Below are 16,932 nucleotides of genomic sequence, written 5' to 3'. Positions count from 1 at the left end.
TTCACAATGGTTATCATGAAGGTGGTCATATTGCAAAAAGTGTTGTTTTTGGTAGAGGATATGTGTGGTACATTAATATAAGATGTGGCACACCTGAATGTGGCTGTGACTCAACAAGACAACACATGCAGTGTGTGATAATGTGTCGTTGATAGTAGTTCAACTATAGATATGAGTGAACTAATGTGTGACGTACGCTTTGATAAGTAATGAGTTGTTGGGGCATTTAGTAGCTAAAGTGAAGCTTTCAAATGAGTGTGATTAACTTCAGTTGTGCTAGTCAGGTTGTAAGAACGGTATTCCCTTCCCCAAAAAGCCTAATCAGCCACACCTTTCAATTACTTGAAACAGGTGAAAATGGTGTGAACTAAGTTGACCCTAAAATGAGGCTGTAATTAGTGTGTGTGCTGAACCCCACCCCCTCTGTTGAAGTGTATGCTGTGATGAGATATTAATTGCAGCTGCTTTAACACAATGGTAGATGAGCTAAATAGTCGTGTGCAGTTTTGAAGTTATGAAAACAATGACATAAAATATGATACGTGTGCCTCATTATGCTGTCTGTATATGACTTAAAGCAAAAATGGACCTTTTCATAAACAACTATAGATGTGTTAGTGCAAGTGATGTTTGTAGGCCGTTGCATGCAATATATTTGATGCATGCTTAAAATAGGCAGTAATGTCATGTTTGTCGGAGTAAAATAAATAAAATACACAATAATATTATACATATTTCTGTTCTGTACCTGTAGCTACTAATAATTTCTCATTAACATGTGTTACACATGTGTACTACCCTGTTGTTCCCCATCTTCGCCCACCATCAATTGCTTCCACTGCAGCAATGCATTTTGGGAATTCACATGTAAATGAGCACGCAATGGCACGTGCTATATTAGTTACTGCTTTTAGTAGGACTACAACATATATGTCTATTTTGAGATATATATATATACAGAATCAGACATATACATACATAGATGCAGGTATGCTTATATTGTGAAGACAGTATAAAAAGCAGTGTAACTATGCAAAATAACTGTAAGCAACGACACGCCTAGTACAGTAATATTTCTCACCTGGTGGAAATTGTGAGGGGTAAATTCCTATATCACGGTCACCAGGTAAGCCTTCCACGACGACGGGAAGTAATTTTGCCCGAAGCAGCTCCTCCAATGGACTTAATATGAGACGTTGTGGTGTGGGCCCACCTCCAGTGCCAGTAGCATGCACGCGTTGGTGTTGTATTTTCTTTTTCAATTTGGACCTAATATCATCAAATCTCTTGTGACAATTCCGCTTGTCCCTCACATGATTCCCACACGCATTGACACCAATGACTATTGTGTCCCACATTTCTTTTCTGCTTGCTGAACTTGTCCGCCCTTGAAAAACATATAAAATATATGAGGTAAATGATTAATAATAGAAGCACCAGTTTCCTACACTGCTAGCTGTTCCAAGAGATAGCAAACATGCTGTTTTATGTGTAATATGTGAAGCACATGAGCATTCACTACTAAACCTATACATGTAAGCAAGGTTGCATTCATATTGTATGCAGTTATGGCAAATTGACCGCCTGTGTTTAGTTGTCCTTGTAAGGCATGATAAAAAGCTGTGTTTCCAGACTAATTAACATAGAAAGATATTCTGAACCCATATTTGCATATGAACAAAACTCAGATGACCTAGGATCACATGTATTTGAATAATAAATGTAAAGGTACACTTACCTAGTAAATGTCCATATATACTGTCATAGTGCTCCAGAATGCCAGTGACAAGAGCTGTATTTTCCTGGTCATTGAAGCGAGGATTACGTGGCTTCTCCACACGTTTCTTCCGAGCAGGTTTAGGGTCAGAGCTTGGCTGGTGCTGACTGGACTCTCCTTCTTCCAATGGAAGAGCCTCCAAAAGCTGCCCACCAGCAAGCACGCCACCACCAGACACCCCATCAGCAACTGCGCCACCAGCAGCACTCACAGCACCAGCACTCCCACTCCTAGCACCAGCACTCCCACTCCTAGCACCAGCACTCCCACTCCTAGCACCAGCACTCCCACTCCCAGCAACAGCACTCCCACTCCCAGCAACAGCACTCCCACTCCCAGCAACAACACTCCCACTCACAGCAACAGCACTCCCACTCACAGCAACAGCACTCCCACTCCCAGCAACAACACTCCCACTCCCAGCACCAGCACTCCCACTCCCAGCAACACCACTCGGTGCACCAGCAACATCACTCCCCTGAACAGTACGTTCACTCCGACGCGTACTCGCACGAGTAGCACTCCCACTCCCACCAGCATCACTCTTCCCACGCTTTGCGGGCATACTTCCAGCACTCACAAAAAACAGACAACTAATGTACAGCCAATCACACGAAACACTTCCACATATAAAACAAGACAAAGATGTAAACAAAACAACAATGGACAAAGCTCACCCAATACACAACAAGTATCTCCGTCAATATGCAAATGTTCAATCAGCCAGCTCTGTGCGTCTCTCTCTCACTCCCAACAACACAGAGAATGATTAGCAGTACACGTTGCCTTTAAATATGGCGCGCAATCCAATACATGCTTGTTTCGCCTGATTCAGCAAGATTTGTGATTGGGCAACCTATCAGCACCCCGCCACGCACGCCGATACACCTGTGTGTGATCGGCTAATCATCGTGAGAGTGGGCGGATTTGTTTTCGGGTTGATTTTGAATGTATTCGGCACTTACTGCATACGGAGAGGAAAAATCGCCATTAACATGACTAATCGGTAAGCTTGCCGATTTCACTTAATCGACGCTTACTGCATGAGGCCCTATGTTTGCTTTTATATTTTTTACATGATTGATTGTCTTCATGAGGAGAGCCCAAGTGGACACCACCTTCCATCCGGTTGTATACTATTTTTTTTATATATTTACCTTGGGGCCAAGCGCAACAGATATAACCTTTTTTTCTTTACTGCTACAGCACACTTACTTGCATAATGGTATAAAACCTGTATAACAAAGCTATATTCAATAGTACATTCTGAATAGGAACTAAGCTCCACCCACCCAAAAAATAAATAAAAAAAGAAAGAAACTAGTATTAACATAATCCACATGTGCCTGCAGCACATGTCCAAGTGGCACATTGTAAGTGGCAGGACTGGACAACTGAAGTTTAAAAGGAAGGACCTCTTATCCTAACAAGATCATTTTCTCTCCTCAGGTAATATCCCACATCTGAATCCTGTCTCCTTCAACCCTTTGCTCTGCATATGTTAGTATATGCAACTGAAACAATCTTAGGTAATATCCCACATCTGAATCCTGTCTCCTTCAACCCTTTGCTGTGTGTATGTTAGTATATGCAACTGAAACAATCTTAGGTAATATCCCACATCTGAATCCTGTCTCCTTCAACCCTTTGCTGTGTGTATGTTAGTATATGCAACTGAAACAATCTTAGGTAATATCCCACATCTGAATCCTGTCTCCTTCAACTCTTAATTGAATTAAGCTTTCACACCTAGGCAGGGAACACCCTGGGTAGAAAACTATCTGTTTTAATTTGCCACAGATGTGCTAATTAAGTAGACAGAACCAAACTGTCAGGTGACTTTTTAGGCCCATATAAACCCAGTCAGAACAGCTTTAGTCTGCTTGCAGCACATGTCAAAGTGGCACATTGTACAGTGGCGGCCGCCTTTATCCTAATGCGGCCGGATCCGCGGCGCTCTGATAATCGCGGGCAGATGCGTTTTTTTTTGTTCCTGAGTGAATTGCGTTATTTTAGCGCTCGTAGTATTAGCATTTTATTATCGCTGTCTGCAATACTGCAATACCGTCTAAAAACCCAGGGGGGCATTCGCGAGCTGTTGTCTTGGAAGTCTAATACAGTACTTTAGCAGTTCAACCTACGTCAGTACACAGTCTGCATGTGCGCGCGCAGTAATTGTAAATTTGCATATTTATACATGCATGTGCAGTGCTGTATATCTCATTTGAAAATTGTTGAAACGCATAGGCGTGTGGTGTGTGCTGTAACAGTGTCACATTTCGGCATATACAGTACAGCGCTCTCCCCTCGCTCGCCCCCGCACACACACAGGATAATTTACTGCACTGCAGTATTTCAACTTCTTATCTACAGTACAGTACACCTCTCCCACACCATTCCTTTGAATGTGTGTCTTTCTGGTTTCAATCACATTCCTGCTTGATAGCTGATGATTATTGCGCATGCGTCTGAAAGTTCACCACTGCTTGCTTGAGTGAGTGACCAAAAAAAAATATTTTTTTTTTCTCCTCATTTTTTATTTTTATTTTCTCCACAAGCCTGCATAAACCATCTTGATATTACGATATTCAATCTGTGCTGTAGCTTTTGACTGCGACACTATGCGTATGACTGCACATGGTTGATTTGTGTGCTTTTTATGTACTGTATTTGGGGGTGTAGGGATCAAATTATTATGATGACCTGCCTTTTGAAAATATGCAATTTCTTTGAACTGCAGTAGAGCTAATCATTCATGCTGCTGTATCCTGTACCCCCCTCCCCCACGCACACACACAAGGTTCGCTCAAGGATTTGAAACTCTTATCTACAGAGTCATTCACTTTCTGAAGCTTGTCATTGTGTTTTTAATCCGTCCCTAGCCGAGCATCACATCTCTATGCGCTTGCGTGTAATCCTCTTTGAGATGGGAGCTAGCTGATTACTGCGCATGACCCACCCAACCCCCCCCCCAACCCTTTGAGGCTTTGTTTACGGTAACGCTTTGGAAAATCCCTTCTCGAATTTGATATCTAAATCTGATTTGCACAGCACTGTGAGAATTGAGAGTAAAAAAAACCATTAACTGATTCATGTTATTTTGTCATTCTTTCTTTTTCTTTGGTGTACAGTAGGTGTGGGGGGGGGGGGTTGTTGTCAATGATTATGATTATCATGTATGTACTGCTGCGGCCGAGTTTATTCGAGCATTTGCCCGTTCTCGGCCGTAGCAGTTACCTGGCGCGCGCCGGAGGGTGCCGGGCGCGCGCCGAAGCAGCGGAGGAGAGGCCCGCCGATCGCGGCTTCCCCCTCTCCTCTCCGGGTCCGCCGGGTCCCCCGGAACCCCCTGCCGCCGTCCCCCACATCGCGGGACACCAGGGCTCCCTCGGGGAGCCCTGGACGCGCGTGCAGGGGGCGCAGGCACCCGATGACGCGTGACCACGCATCGGTGACGCGCGGCACGCCGAGGGGATGCCACTTGCAAGCCGGGAAATCTCCCGGCTTGCGGAACTGGCCACACTTCAATAAAGTGTGTCGCCAGTGTAAATAAATATTTATTTTATTTTATCAGGAACAAAAAAAACAAATATAAAACGCTTGCCATTGTGTTTTTAATCCGTCCCTAGCCGAGCATCACCTCTCTATGAGTTAAAAAAAACATTAACTGATTCATGTTGTTGATGCAGTAAATTACCACTTTTTGTCATTCTTTCTTTTTCTTTGGTGTAGGTGTGTGTGTGTGTATCATGAATGTAAATATATATTTATTTTATTTTATCAGGAACAAAAAAAATATATAAAAATAATCATGAATAATACATAATGCAGTCTTTATTAAATTCTTCTGTCAGATGGAAATTGAGGGCCGGCCGGTGGATAATCATGAATAATGCACATTGATAATAATATTAATTAATAATATATAATATATACTGTAATAATATATATACTACTTTCCTGATGCTTGCCCATTACGCGCGATCACAATGGGCAACACAGTCGCAATGTGGTCAATATATTTATTGCATCGTTCCACGGTGAGTACATCGTTCCCAAATCTCAGTATGCCTTGCGCCAACTCATCCTTTTTGGAGGGTTTCACGACTTTTCGGGTATGGTCCTTCAGCTGATGCCAGACCATTTCGATAGGATTGAAGTCTGGCGATCTGTCATTGGAGGGGGGAAAAAAGGACAATTAGTTTAAGAGATACAGTACACAGTAAAAACAGTGCTAAAAAATGAGACACGGTTACCGCACTTACTCCGCTGGCGTCTTCACCCAGTTGATACCGCGCTCAAGGATATGCGCTGTTGACGCGGTGTGCTTCGGGTCTTTGTCCTGGTAGAAACGGTAATCATCCGGGAACTCACGTGTGATGTATTCCACAATCTCAGGCACAATTTTGTCTTGGAAGAAAGCTTTATTCATGATTCCTATAACAAGAAAAGAAAAGTGCTCAATAAACTGCACACTAGTACAGTACAGTGCGTAAGGCAAAAGCGTGTGACATACATTTTACTGTACCTTCAAAGATGACGATCCACGCCTGGTCCACGCCTAGAGATGGCACCCCACACATGCATCTTCACTGGGTGTTTTGGACGCGGCTTCATAGATATGCAACCTTTTTTGTGGAATGCAAAGGTGGCAAATCTCTCCAGCGAAACAGTAGACTCGTCAGTGAAGATGCAATCCTTGAAAGTTTCTCCACTGTTGATCCATGCCTGGGTCTGGACCACTCTCTTGATTTTGTTAACGTCCCTTATCATAGGGTACGCTCTGTAATGACAAGGAATAAATAATTTTAGAGGTACAGTACAATTTCTTAAACAACACTTTTACCTCCTGTACTGTCCAGTACTAACCTCACACGTCCATATTTCCATCCAATTCTGCGTCTCACCCTCTTTATGCTGGTCTCGGATACAGTGAGATTGTGATTTTGCTGCAGAGTGTATTTGACCCTTAATGCACTCTTCTCATCATTCTCTTCACTTATTTTTTCGACCAGAAGAGTTGTCTCCCTACAATGTACAGAAAATCAACAATCCGGTAAGTTACAGTGCAGTAGGCCACAAGCACAGCACATCATTTGCAGTAAAAAATAGTATACAATTAGAGAGATCTACACAATATATTGTTCTATTAATATGCAGCAATATAAACAATATATATACTGTTGTTATATAAATATACCGAAATAACTATAAAATTAGATACAGTAGATATACACAATATATTGTTCTATTAATATGCAGCAATATAAACAATATATATACTGTTGTTATATAAATATACCGAAATAACTATAAAATGAGATAGATCTACACAATATATTGTTCTATTAATATGCAGCAATATAAACAATATACACTACCGACCAACTTTATTCTTACTTGGCTAGCTCCGCGAATTTCGGAGTATCCCGGTTATCTGCGGTTTTGTGTCGTTTTCTCCCGGGGTATATAGCGTTATATCGCGCCCGTGATTTAAGCAGTTTATTCCCGCTGGCTGCAATACTGCAATGCCGTGTAAAAACGCATGGGGGCGTTTGCGAGCTGTTGTCTTTGAAGCAGAGAAATTCATGAATTGTGATGCAGTATATACTGTATATATACAGTATATACTGTATAACAACAACCCCTATAACCCCTAACATACACATACAGTACTGTATATGCACATCAATGATACTATAGGCCGTCCCCTGGCAAGATGTGTTTGCAGCAGAGAGAGAACCGCTGCTCTCTCAGCGCAAACATCGGCACATTAAAAATTATTTAAAATACATTTTTATTCATAGTGTAGATGTGCAGGGGGTCTCCGGAGCTGAACTGCATTGGTTTCAGGTCCGGGGACCCCCTGCTCCCCAAGATACAGGCCCCTTTACGAGGTGCCGTTATCCCTCTGCATTTAAAGGTCCGGATCACGTGACCGCGGCATGTAAACAAAGCAGAGGGATACCGGCACCCCCTAAAGGGGCCTGTATCTCGGGAAGCAGGGGGTCCCCGGACTTAAAACAAAAACGTTTCTGCTCCGGAGACACTCTGCACATGTACAGTATAAATAAAACACACACATCAATAAAGAATCGTTCTTTACCTTTGCGGCTATGTGCTATGGTAACGAAGCAGCATTTCTGTATTTTTAATAATATTGTACAGTGAGCAGGGGGTTCCCTGAGCCAGAAATTAATGCTCAGGGGACCCCCTGCTCCTGCACAATATTATTAAAAATACAGAAATGCTGCTTCGTTACCATAGCTGATAGCCGCTAAGGCAATGAAGGGGTTAACCCACCGTGCCCGCTTTATTGTGGGTAGCAGGGGTGGGTGAAGGGGGTATTTGGCCCTTGGTGTGAGTTTAGGACTTGCGGGGGGGTTGCGGGTGCACTTAACCCCTTCCCGGCCGTAGCAGTTAATACCGCTACGGTCATGAAGGGGTTAAGGCCTCCCGCTAGACCCCCGCTAGCCCTAAACAACCAACGTTGGGGCTAATACCCCCTTCACCCACCCCCACAACCCACAATAAAAAAAACTCACACACAGCAGCCGCCCAAAAAATAAATAAATAAATCTAAATAAATAAATTAATATAAATAAATACATTTAAAATACATTTTTATTCATAGTGTACATAGAGTACATGTGCAGGGGGTCTCCAGAGCTGAACCGCGTTGGTTAATGCTCAGGGGACCCCCTGCTCCTGCACAATATTATTAAAAATACAGAAATGCTGCTTCGTTACCATAGCTGATAGCCGCTAAGGCAATGAAGGGTTATGGCAGAATAAACAATAAATACATTAAATACATATTTTTAATGTGTGTGTTAAACCTCCCTGCCTTGACTGTAACCTGTGTAAGACCCCCTCCCCCTATTGTGTGTATTAAACTTCCCTGCCTTGACTAATCTATGTAAAACCCCCTCCCCCGTATTGTGTGTGTTAAACTTCCCTGCCTTGACTGTAATCTATGTAAAAACCCCTCCCTCTATTGTGTCTGCTAAACTTCCCTGCTTTGACTAATCTGCGTAAGCCCCCCTCCCCCTATTGTGTCGGTTAAATCTCCCTGCCTGTGTTTCTGAGTGCAGTGTACTGTATGTAAATGTGGGGAGGGGGATCCCGTGTAAATAACCACACCCACACCCACTACCCACTACGAAAAAAATTCACACACAGCAGCAGCACAGTAAATAAATAAATCTAAATAAATAAATAAATACATGAAGATAAACAAATATATATATATATATATATATATATATATATATATATATATATATATATATATATATATATATATATATATATATATATTGTGACAAACGGCTTACTCCGGGGCTCCGTCGTTTGTCCGGGACTGTTTAGAACACGGTCTTTTAGGGTAGGTTAAATGATGAGGCGTCACGTACTGTTCCTTTAAACAGGCTATGCCTGGTTTATTCAGTCCCAGGCACTGAGACTGCCACAGTGCATACAACAGAAAACAGATCAAAACAAAAGCTGCTCACCTGAGCGATAACTTAACTTAGATATCCCTGACTCAGGGTTGGAAGTGGCTTTTCCACTTCCAACATCAAAACACGGTACTTTTGCAGTCTTACACAAATGAACAGAAAGATTGAACCTGTTTGGGGAAGAGGCTTCTCCCCTCTGTAGTTCAGCAGCCTTCCAGCCTCCTGGCTCTTGTGGGGAGACCAGAGCAAACAGGAAATCAGTCTTTCATACCTGATTCCTAATTAGCATGACAGGTGGCAGAAATCAGGCAGCAGACAAACTCTGGTCTGGATCTCTCATCCCTCAGTTCCAGCGCTTGCCAAACTGTGGGATGGAGTGTATGTATTATAAGGCTGCACTCCCAGGCCAAACAGGATAGAAACTGTCTAGTATCCTGGGAGCCCTATATACGGAATTTATTACCATCCCCTGGTTTCTGTCACATATCCTCCCCCCCAGCTCAGACCTCGAGGGATGAGCGACCATGGATATTAGGGAGTGCATCCTTGACAACCCGTCAGCATTGCCATGTTTGTGCCCTGACCTGTGTTCCACAGAAAATTTAAAGGGTTGTAGGCTTAGGAACCACCTGGTCACTCTAGCATTCTTTTCCCTGTTTTGACACATCCAGGTAAGGGGTGCATGATCTGTGACCAACCGGAATTTTCTCCCCAACAGGTAGTATTTGAGCGTCTCTACAGCCCACTTTATTGCGAGACACTCTTTCTCTACTATGGAGTAATTTTTCTCCTGGGGATTTAGTTTCCTACTTAAATAAAGGATGGGGTGCTCCTCACCTTGAGACTCCTGGGAGAGTACCGCCCCCAGCCCTACCTCAGATGCGTCGGTTTGGACTACGAACTCTTTGGAGAAGTCAGGTGTGACCAACACTAGTTGGGCACAGAGAGCTTCTTTCAGGCATCTAAAGGCCTGTTCGGTTTCGGGGGACCACTTTACCATTAGCGGTCCTCTTGCTTTTGTGAGGTCAGTTAGTGGGGTTGCCTTAGTTGCAAAATTGGGAATAAACCTTCTATAGTACCCAATTAACCCCAAAAAGGTCCTTACTTGTTTTTTTGTAACTGGCCTTGGCCAATTTTGTATCGCCTCCACTTTGAGTGTTTGGGGTTTGAGTAAACCTCTGCCAATAGAATATCCCAGATACTTGGCCTCCTCCAGACCAATAGTGCATTTAGCGGGGTTAGCAGTTAGTCCAGCAGACCGGACTGCGTCAAGCACAGCTTGGACCTTTGGAAGGTGGGATTGCCAATCTTCACTATGGATTACCACATCATCCAGGTAGGCGGCAGCATACCGAGCATGTGGTTTTAAAATTTTATCCATCATTCTTTGGAATGTGGCGGGAGCTCCATGTAAGCCAAAAGGCAACACCTTATACTGAAAGAGGCCGTCTGGGGTTGAGAAGGCTGTCTTTTCTTTTGCCCTTTCTGTGAGGGGAACCTGCCAGTACCCTTTTGTTAGGTCTAGGGTTGTGAGATATCGGGCTTTGCCCAGTCTCTCTACAAGTTCATCTACCCTGGGCATAGGATAAGTATCAAATTTTGACACCGCGTTTAGTTTCCGGTAGTCATTACAAAACCTTGTTGTACCATCTGGCTTTGGGACTAAGACTATAGGGCTGTTCCACCCACTTTGGGATTCCTCAATTACACCTAGTTTTAGCATTTTTTTAACCTCTAAACTTATAGCCTTTCTTTTGGCCTCTGGGATTCGGTACGGTTTAAGGTTAACTCGGACCCCCGGTTCAGAGACTAGGTCATGTTCAATTACGCTAGTTCTACCTGGCCGTATAGAGAAGATTTCTTTGTTTCTTTTCACTAAATTCTGAACCTCTCGTTTCTGATGAACAGACAGGGTTTCAGCTATGCTAACCTCTGGGTCAGTTTCTTGATTCTCTGACGGACCTGGGGGTACTAGGGTTAACAAGACTTCTCTATCTTTCCAGGGCTTGAGTAGGTTTATATGGTAAATTTGCTCAGGTTTCCTCCTACCTGGCTGTCTTACCTTATAATTTACTTCTCCCACTCTTTCCAAGACCTCATATGGCCCATGCCATTTAGCAAGGAATTTACTCTCCACGGTGGGAACCAGAACTAGTACCCTATCACCTGGAGAAAAAATTCTGACCCTAGCACCCTTATTATATGTATTCCTCTGTGCTTCTTGAGCTTTCTCCATGTGTTCCCTCACTATGGGTAGGACTGCAGCAATGCGGTCCTGCATCTGGGCAACATGCTCTATTACACTTCTGTAAGGGGTAACCTCGTGTTCCCAAGTCTCTTTGGCTATATCCAGTAAGCCCCTTGGGTGTCGGCCATACAATAGTTCAAACGGGGAGAAGCCTGTGGATGATTGGGGAACTTCCCTAATGGCAAATAACAGGTACGGTAACAAACAATCCCAGTTTTTCCCATCTTTATCAACCGCCCGCCGTAACATGCTCTTTAAGGTTTTATTGAACCTTTCCACTAAACCATCTGTTTGTGGATGATAGACTGAGGTTCTGAGATGCTTGATTTTTAGGAGTTTACATAGCTCTTTCGTTACTTGGGACATAAATGGTGTTCCCTGGTCAGATAGAATCTCCTTAGGAATCCCGACCCGGGAAAACAGAACTACTAACTCTTTTGCTATGTTTTTAGCTGAGGTGCTACGTAGGGGAACTGCCTCCGGATATCGGGTGGCATAATCTAATATTACCAATATATGCTGATGTCCCCTAGCAGACTTTATTAGGGGTCCTACTAGATCCATAGCAATCCGGTCAAATGGTACCTCTATTATGGGAAGGGGTACCAATGGGCTGCGGTACGTCTTGAACGGGGCGGTGATCTGACATTCTGGGCATGAGGAACAATAATTCGTAATTTCTGCCAGAACCCCAGGCCAATAGAAGCTTCGGAGAACCTTTTCTTTTGTCTTTTCCACCCCTAGGTGTCCCCCCAATGGATGACTATGTGCGAGGTGTAATACTACGTTACGGAATGTCCGTGGTACCAACAATTGTTTAGTTGTAACTGATTTCCTTTTATCAACCCGATATACTAGGTCGTTCTCTACCTCGAAGTAGGGGTAAGCAAGTGACCTATCTGGTTGGCCAGGAGTACTATTCTGGTCCCGTATATTTCCCCTTGCTACCGCTAATGTGGGGTCCTCCCACTGGGCCTTCTTAAAACTCCCAGGACTGACCTCTAGGTCAGCGAGGGTCTTATCCGGTTCTGGGGTGGTAAGTGTCTGCTCAACATCTTGATTTGGGGTATTCCCTACCAAAGTAGTGATGGGGAAGGGAATTTTACAGCACTCCTCCTTTTCCCCCTTCTTATTTGGGCCCTCGTCAACCTCCATTTCTGAAAAAGGGAAAGGATTTGTTTCTTCTAATACTTCGTTATGGTCCGCTATTGAACTCTGGGCGCTATTCTGAGCGGGGGACCACATTTTTAGAAAATGGGGAAAGTCGGTCCCTATTAACACATCATGTGCCAGTTTGGGTACAATACCCACCTTGAAATCTAAAGAACCAAACTCTGTTTCAAAAAAAACATCAACAGTGGAATATTCATGATTATCCCCATGTATACAACAAATTGCCACTCTTTGTGAACTGTTTCCCTGTTTCTTCTTAATGGGCAAGAGGTATTCGGACACTAGTGTGACCATGCTCCCAGAGTCAAGAAGTGCCCGAACCCTCTTACCATTAACCTTTACAAATGCCCACAGATGGTTATTCAAGGGGTCCTCTGGGCTAGGGCCCATACATTGGGACAACAGCGAATAAGGTTCCACGCTGTTGCATTGCATGGGCTCATCATTTAGTGGGCAGATTTTTGCTGTGTGGCCCCTCTCATGACAATTTACACATTTAGGTACATAGTCTGTGTCCCACTTAGAGCCTTTTCCCGGCTCCCCATGTTGGCTATTGCCCTTAGTGTGCGAACCACTGTTGCTGGTGCTGCGTGAAGGTGGTCGCCGCTCTTCAGCGCCCCTTAACCCCGGTACCCTTTTACCGTCTCTGGAAGAGTCCTGGAACCTCGGGTAGTGGGGTTGCTCCACGACTGTGGGTTGCGGGTGCTCTTCTGCTGCATTGTACCTTTCTACGAGGGCCACAAGCTCATCCGCATTGTGGGGGTCACTCCGACTGACCCAACGGCGTAAGGCAGAGGGAAGTTTCCTCAAGAACTGGTCCATGACCAACCGTTCCACGATGTGGCTGGCTGAGTTGATCTCGGGTTGTAGCCACTTCCGGGCGAGGTGGATGAGGTCATACATCTGGCTTCGGGTGGCTTTATCCATCGTGAAGGACCATGCGTGAAACCTTTGGGCGCGAACAGCCGTGGTTACGCCGAGGCGGGCGAGGATCTCGAACTTCAATTTTGCATAGACGTTAGCTTCGGCTGGCTCTAGATCAAAGTAAGCCTTCTGGGGTTCGCCGCTTAGGAAGGGTGCGATTAGACCAGCCCACTCAGCTTCTGGCCATCCCTCTCTCTGTGCCGTGCGTTCAAACGTGAGAAGATAGGCTTCCACATCATCCGAGGGTCCCATCTTCTGAAGGTAGTGGCTTGCCCTGGTCATTTTCGGAACTGGGGCTGCCGCTGCCAGTGGAAGGTTACTGATAGTCCCCCTCAGGATCTCGAGTTCCTGCTGTAAGCCCTGAGCGAACCGCTGTTGCTCCTCTCTCAGCAAGCGGTTTGTCTCTTGCTGGTTTGCATTCGCGTTTTGCAGGGCTTCATTCGTCTGTTGCTGGTTTGCATTCGCCTGTTGCTGGTTGGCATTCGCCTGTTGCTGGTTGGCATTAATCTCTTGCTGGGCTATTAGCAGCTGTTGCTGGGCTGCATTCGTCTGCTGCTGGTTTGCATTAGTTTCTTGCTGGGCTATTAACAGCTGTTGCTGGGTTTCATTCACGTCTTTCTGGGCAGCGACATTGCGTACCAGCGCACCCACCACGTCTTCCATCTTGTTTGCAGAGGATGAAAAAAACTTTTTTTTTTTTTTTCAAAGTTCTTCAACCCGCAGACCCCCTAGTGCTCTGCCCGCATTCTCCACCATATGTGACAAACGGCTTACTCCGGGGCTCCGTCGTTTGTCCGGGACTGTTTAGAACACGGTCTTTTAGGGTAGGTTAAATGATGAGGCGTCACGTACTGTTCCTTTAAACAGGCTATGCCTGGTTTATTCAGTCCCAGGCACTGAGACTGCCACAGTGCATACAACAGAAAACAGATCAAAACAAAAGCTGCTCACCTGAGCGATAACTTAACTTAGATATCCCCGACTCAGGGTTGGAAGTGGCTTTTCCACTTCCAACATCAAAACACGGTACTTTTGCAGTCTTACACAAATGAACAGAAAGATTGAACCTGTTTGGGGAAGAGGCTTCTCCCCTCTGTAGTTCAGCAGCCTTCCAGCCTCCTGGCTCTTGTGGGGAGACCAGAGCAAACAGGAAATCAGTCTTTCATACCTGATTCCTAATTAGCATGACAGGTGACAGAAATCAAGCAGCAGACAAACTCTGGTCTGGATCTCTCATCCCTCAGTTCCAGCGCTTGCCAAACTGTGGGATGGAGTGTATGTATTATAAGGCTGCACTCCCAGGCCAAACAGGATAGAAACTGTCTAGTATCCTGGGAGCCCTATATACGGAATTTATTACCATCCCCTAGTTTCTGTCACAATATATATATATATATATATACTGTATATATATATATATATATATATATATATATATATATATATATATATATATATACTGTATATATATATATATATATATATCAACAATCCCTATATATATATATATATATATATATATATATATATATATATATATATATATATATATAATATATATATATACAGTATATACACATACATGATGAACCATACTGTCCTACAAATAACACTTCTCCATACAGACACACTACATTACAATGAATTTCCTTTAATAATCCTAACTGATCTTACAATCTAAATTATCAAATGACAAAGAAACACCTCACATTCCAATCCATACATTGCATTTACATTGTATTTATGATGCATAAAATCTATGCACGATATACATTCTGCAAATGAATGTGAACATATCATTGCAAGCAAAATACAAATACAATAACTCCAAACAATTCAACTATTTTAACCAATCAAGTAAACAAAAATCAATATATAAGTACCAACCAGAAAACACAATTTAAAACCAAAGCTAACCCTTACAATACCAAGGATTACATCTATCTAATTGTAAAAAACATTATACTGTACACACATTGAAGCATTGCAATAAACAACATACAGTACATTACATCCCCTGTATCTCCCTGCCTTGAGTGTAATCTGTTTAAAGCCCCTCCCCCCTAATGTTTCTGTTAAATCTCTCTGCCTTGAGTGTAATCTGTTTAAAGCCCCCTCCCCCCTAATGTTAAATCTCTCTGCCGGTATTGCTGTGAGTGCAGTGTATGTAAATGTGGGGAGGGGGGGTGGACCCAATGTGCATACTGTGAGGTCTAACCACCCTCACCCCCTACCCACATACCGTTACCCCCCTATCCTGGCCATGGCCCCTCTGCTTCTGCAAAACAGACACAAAAATTAAAACATCCAAAGTAATGTCCCCTAACCCCTTAATCACCATAGCGGTTGGATGTGACGTCATTGAAAGCTTGTCACATGGTACTAGAGCCAATCAGAGCGTGGGAACTCCATCCCTACTCTGATTGGCTGTAGTACGTCACATCCTTTTCCCCCCCAAGCCTCTGTCACATGGTATACTAGAGCTAATCAGAGTAAGGATGGAGTGCCCACGCTCTGATTGGCTACCATACCATGTGAGGGCGGCCATGTGTCTTTTCATGACGTCATCTTAAAGGCAATTGAAGCAAAGCCATTCTGATTGGCTGTGCTTTCATTGCCTTTAAGTGACGTCATCATTTTTATTTTTATCGGCCAAAACACATGGTTTTTACGGCCCAATCAGGGCCGTGGGAACCATATGACGAAAATGTGACGTCATAGGCCTTTAAAAGCCTATGTCGTCTCATTTTGAAGCCAGACGCCGCGGAGGAAGGACCTCCGGGGAAGAAAGAAGACCAGGGCGTGGCCGCAGATAGAAAGAAGACCCCGCCCCGCCCGGAAGAAGATAGAAGAAAGAAGAATACAAATGAAGATAAAGATGGATTACAAGTAGAAGACCCGTGGATTGATTTGGATTTTTAGTTTAATTTTTATTATTTTATGGTTTTTTATTTTATGGGTTCCTGTTTGTGGATTGGTTCGTGAGTAAGCTGATCAACGGGAGTCGGTGGGGGCAAGTAATGGTAAGTGAACTAAAGAAATGTATTTTATTTAACTTGTTCATTTTTTTTAAAGCTTTTTTAACATGTGTATTTTTTTTTGTGGTATATCATTTCTTGCCACTGTATGTATGTATGTATATATGTCTAGAGAGATTTATACATACAGGGTAAGAAATTATGTTGTTTTAAAAGCTTGATTTGATGTGTTTTAAATTAATTTGACTATGCAGCTATGCTTAAATGTGTGTTTAAAGTATTTTAAAATTAGATAGATGTCATTGTTGATATTGTACTGTATTGTGTGTTTTAGGGAGGTCAGGGCTAGCCTTGGTTTTAAAGTTTGTATTCCGG

General features: G+C 43.5%; 1 protein-coding gene across 1 annotated transcript in view; it reads right to left on the bottom strand.

Annotated features, from left to right (window-relative positions):
- Window positions 1–16,932, bottom strand: part of LOC142488226 (uncharacterized) — a 35,899-nt gene that overhangs the window by 1,835 nt on the left and 17,132 nt on the right. Inside the window, exon 2 of the mRNA XM_075588600.1 lies at window positions 1,082–1,286. Within this exon, the coding sequence (XP_075444715.1) occupies window positions 1,082–1,286 (205 nt within the window). The remainder of the gene's footprint in view (window positions 1–1,081; window positions 1,287–16,932) is intronic.

The sequence above is a fragment of the Ascaphus truei genome, chromosome 2 (assembly GCF_040206685.1).
Source record: "Ascaphus truei isolate aAscTru1 chromosome 2, aAscTru1.hap1, whole genome shotgun sequence".
Classification (NCBI taxonomy): Eukaryota; Metazoa; Chordata; class Amphibia; order Anura; family Ascaphidae; genus Ascaphus; species Ascaphus truei.
This window is presented reverse-complemented; position numbering and strand designations above follow the sequence as displayed.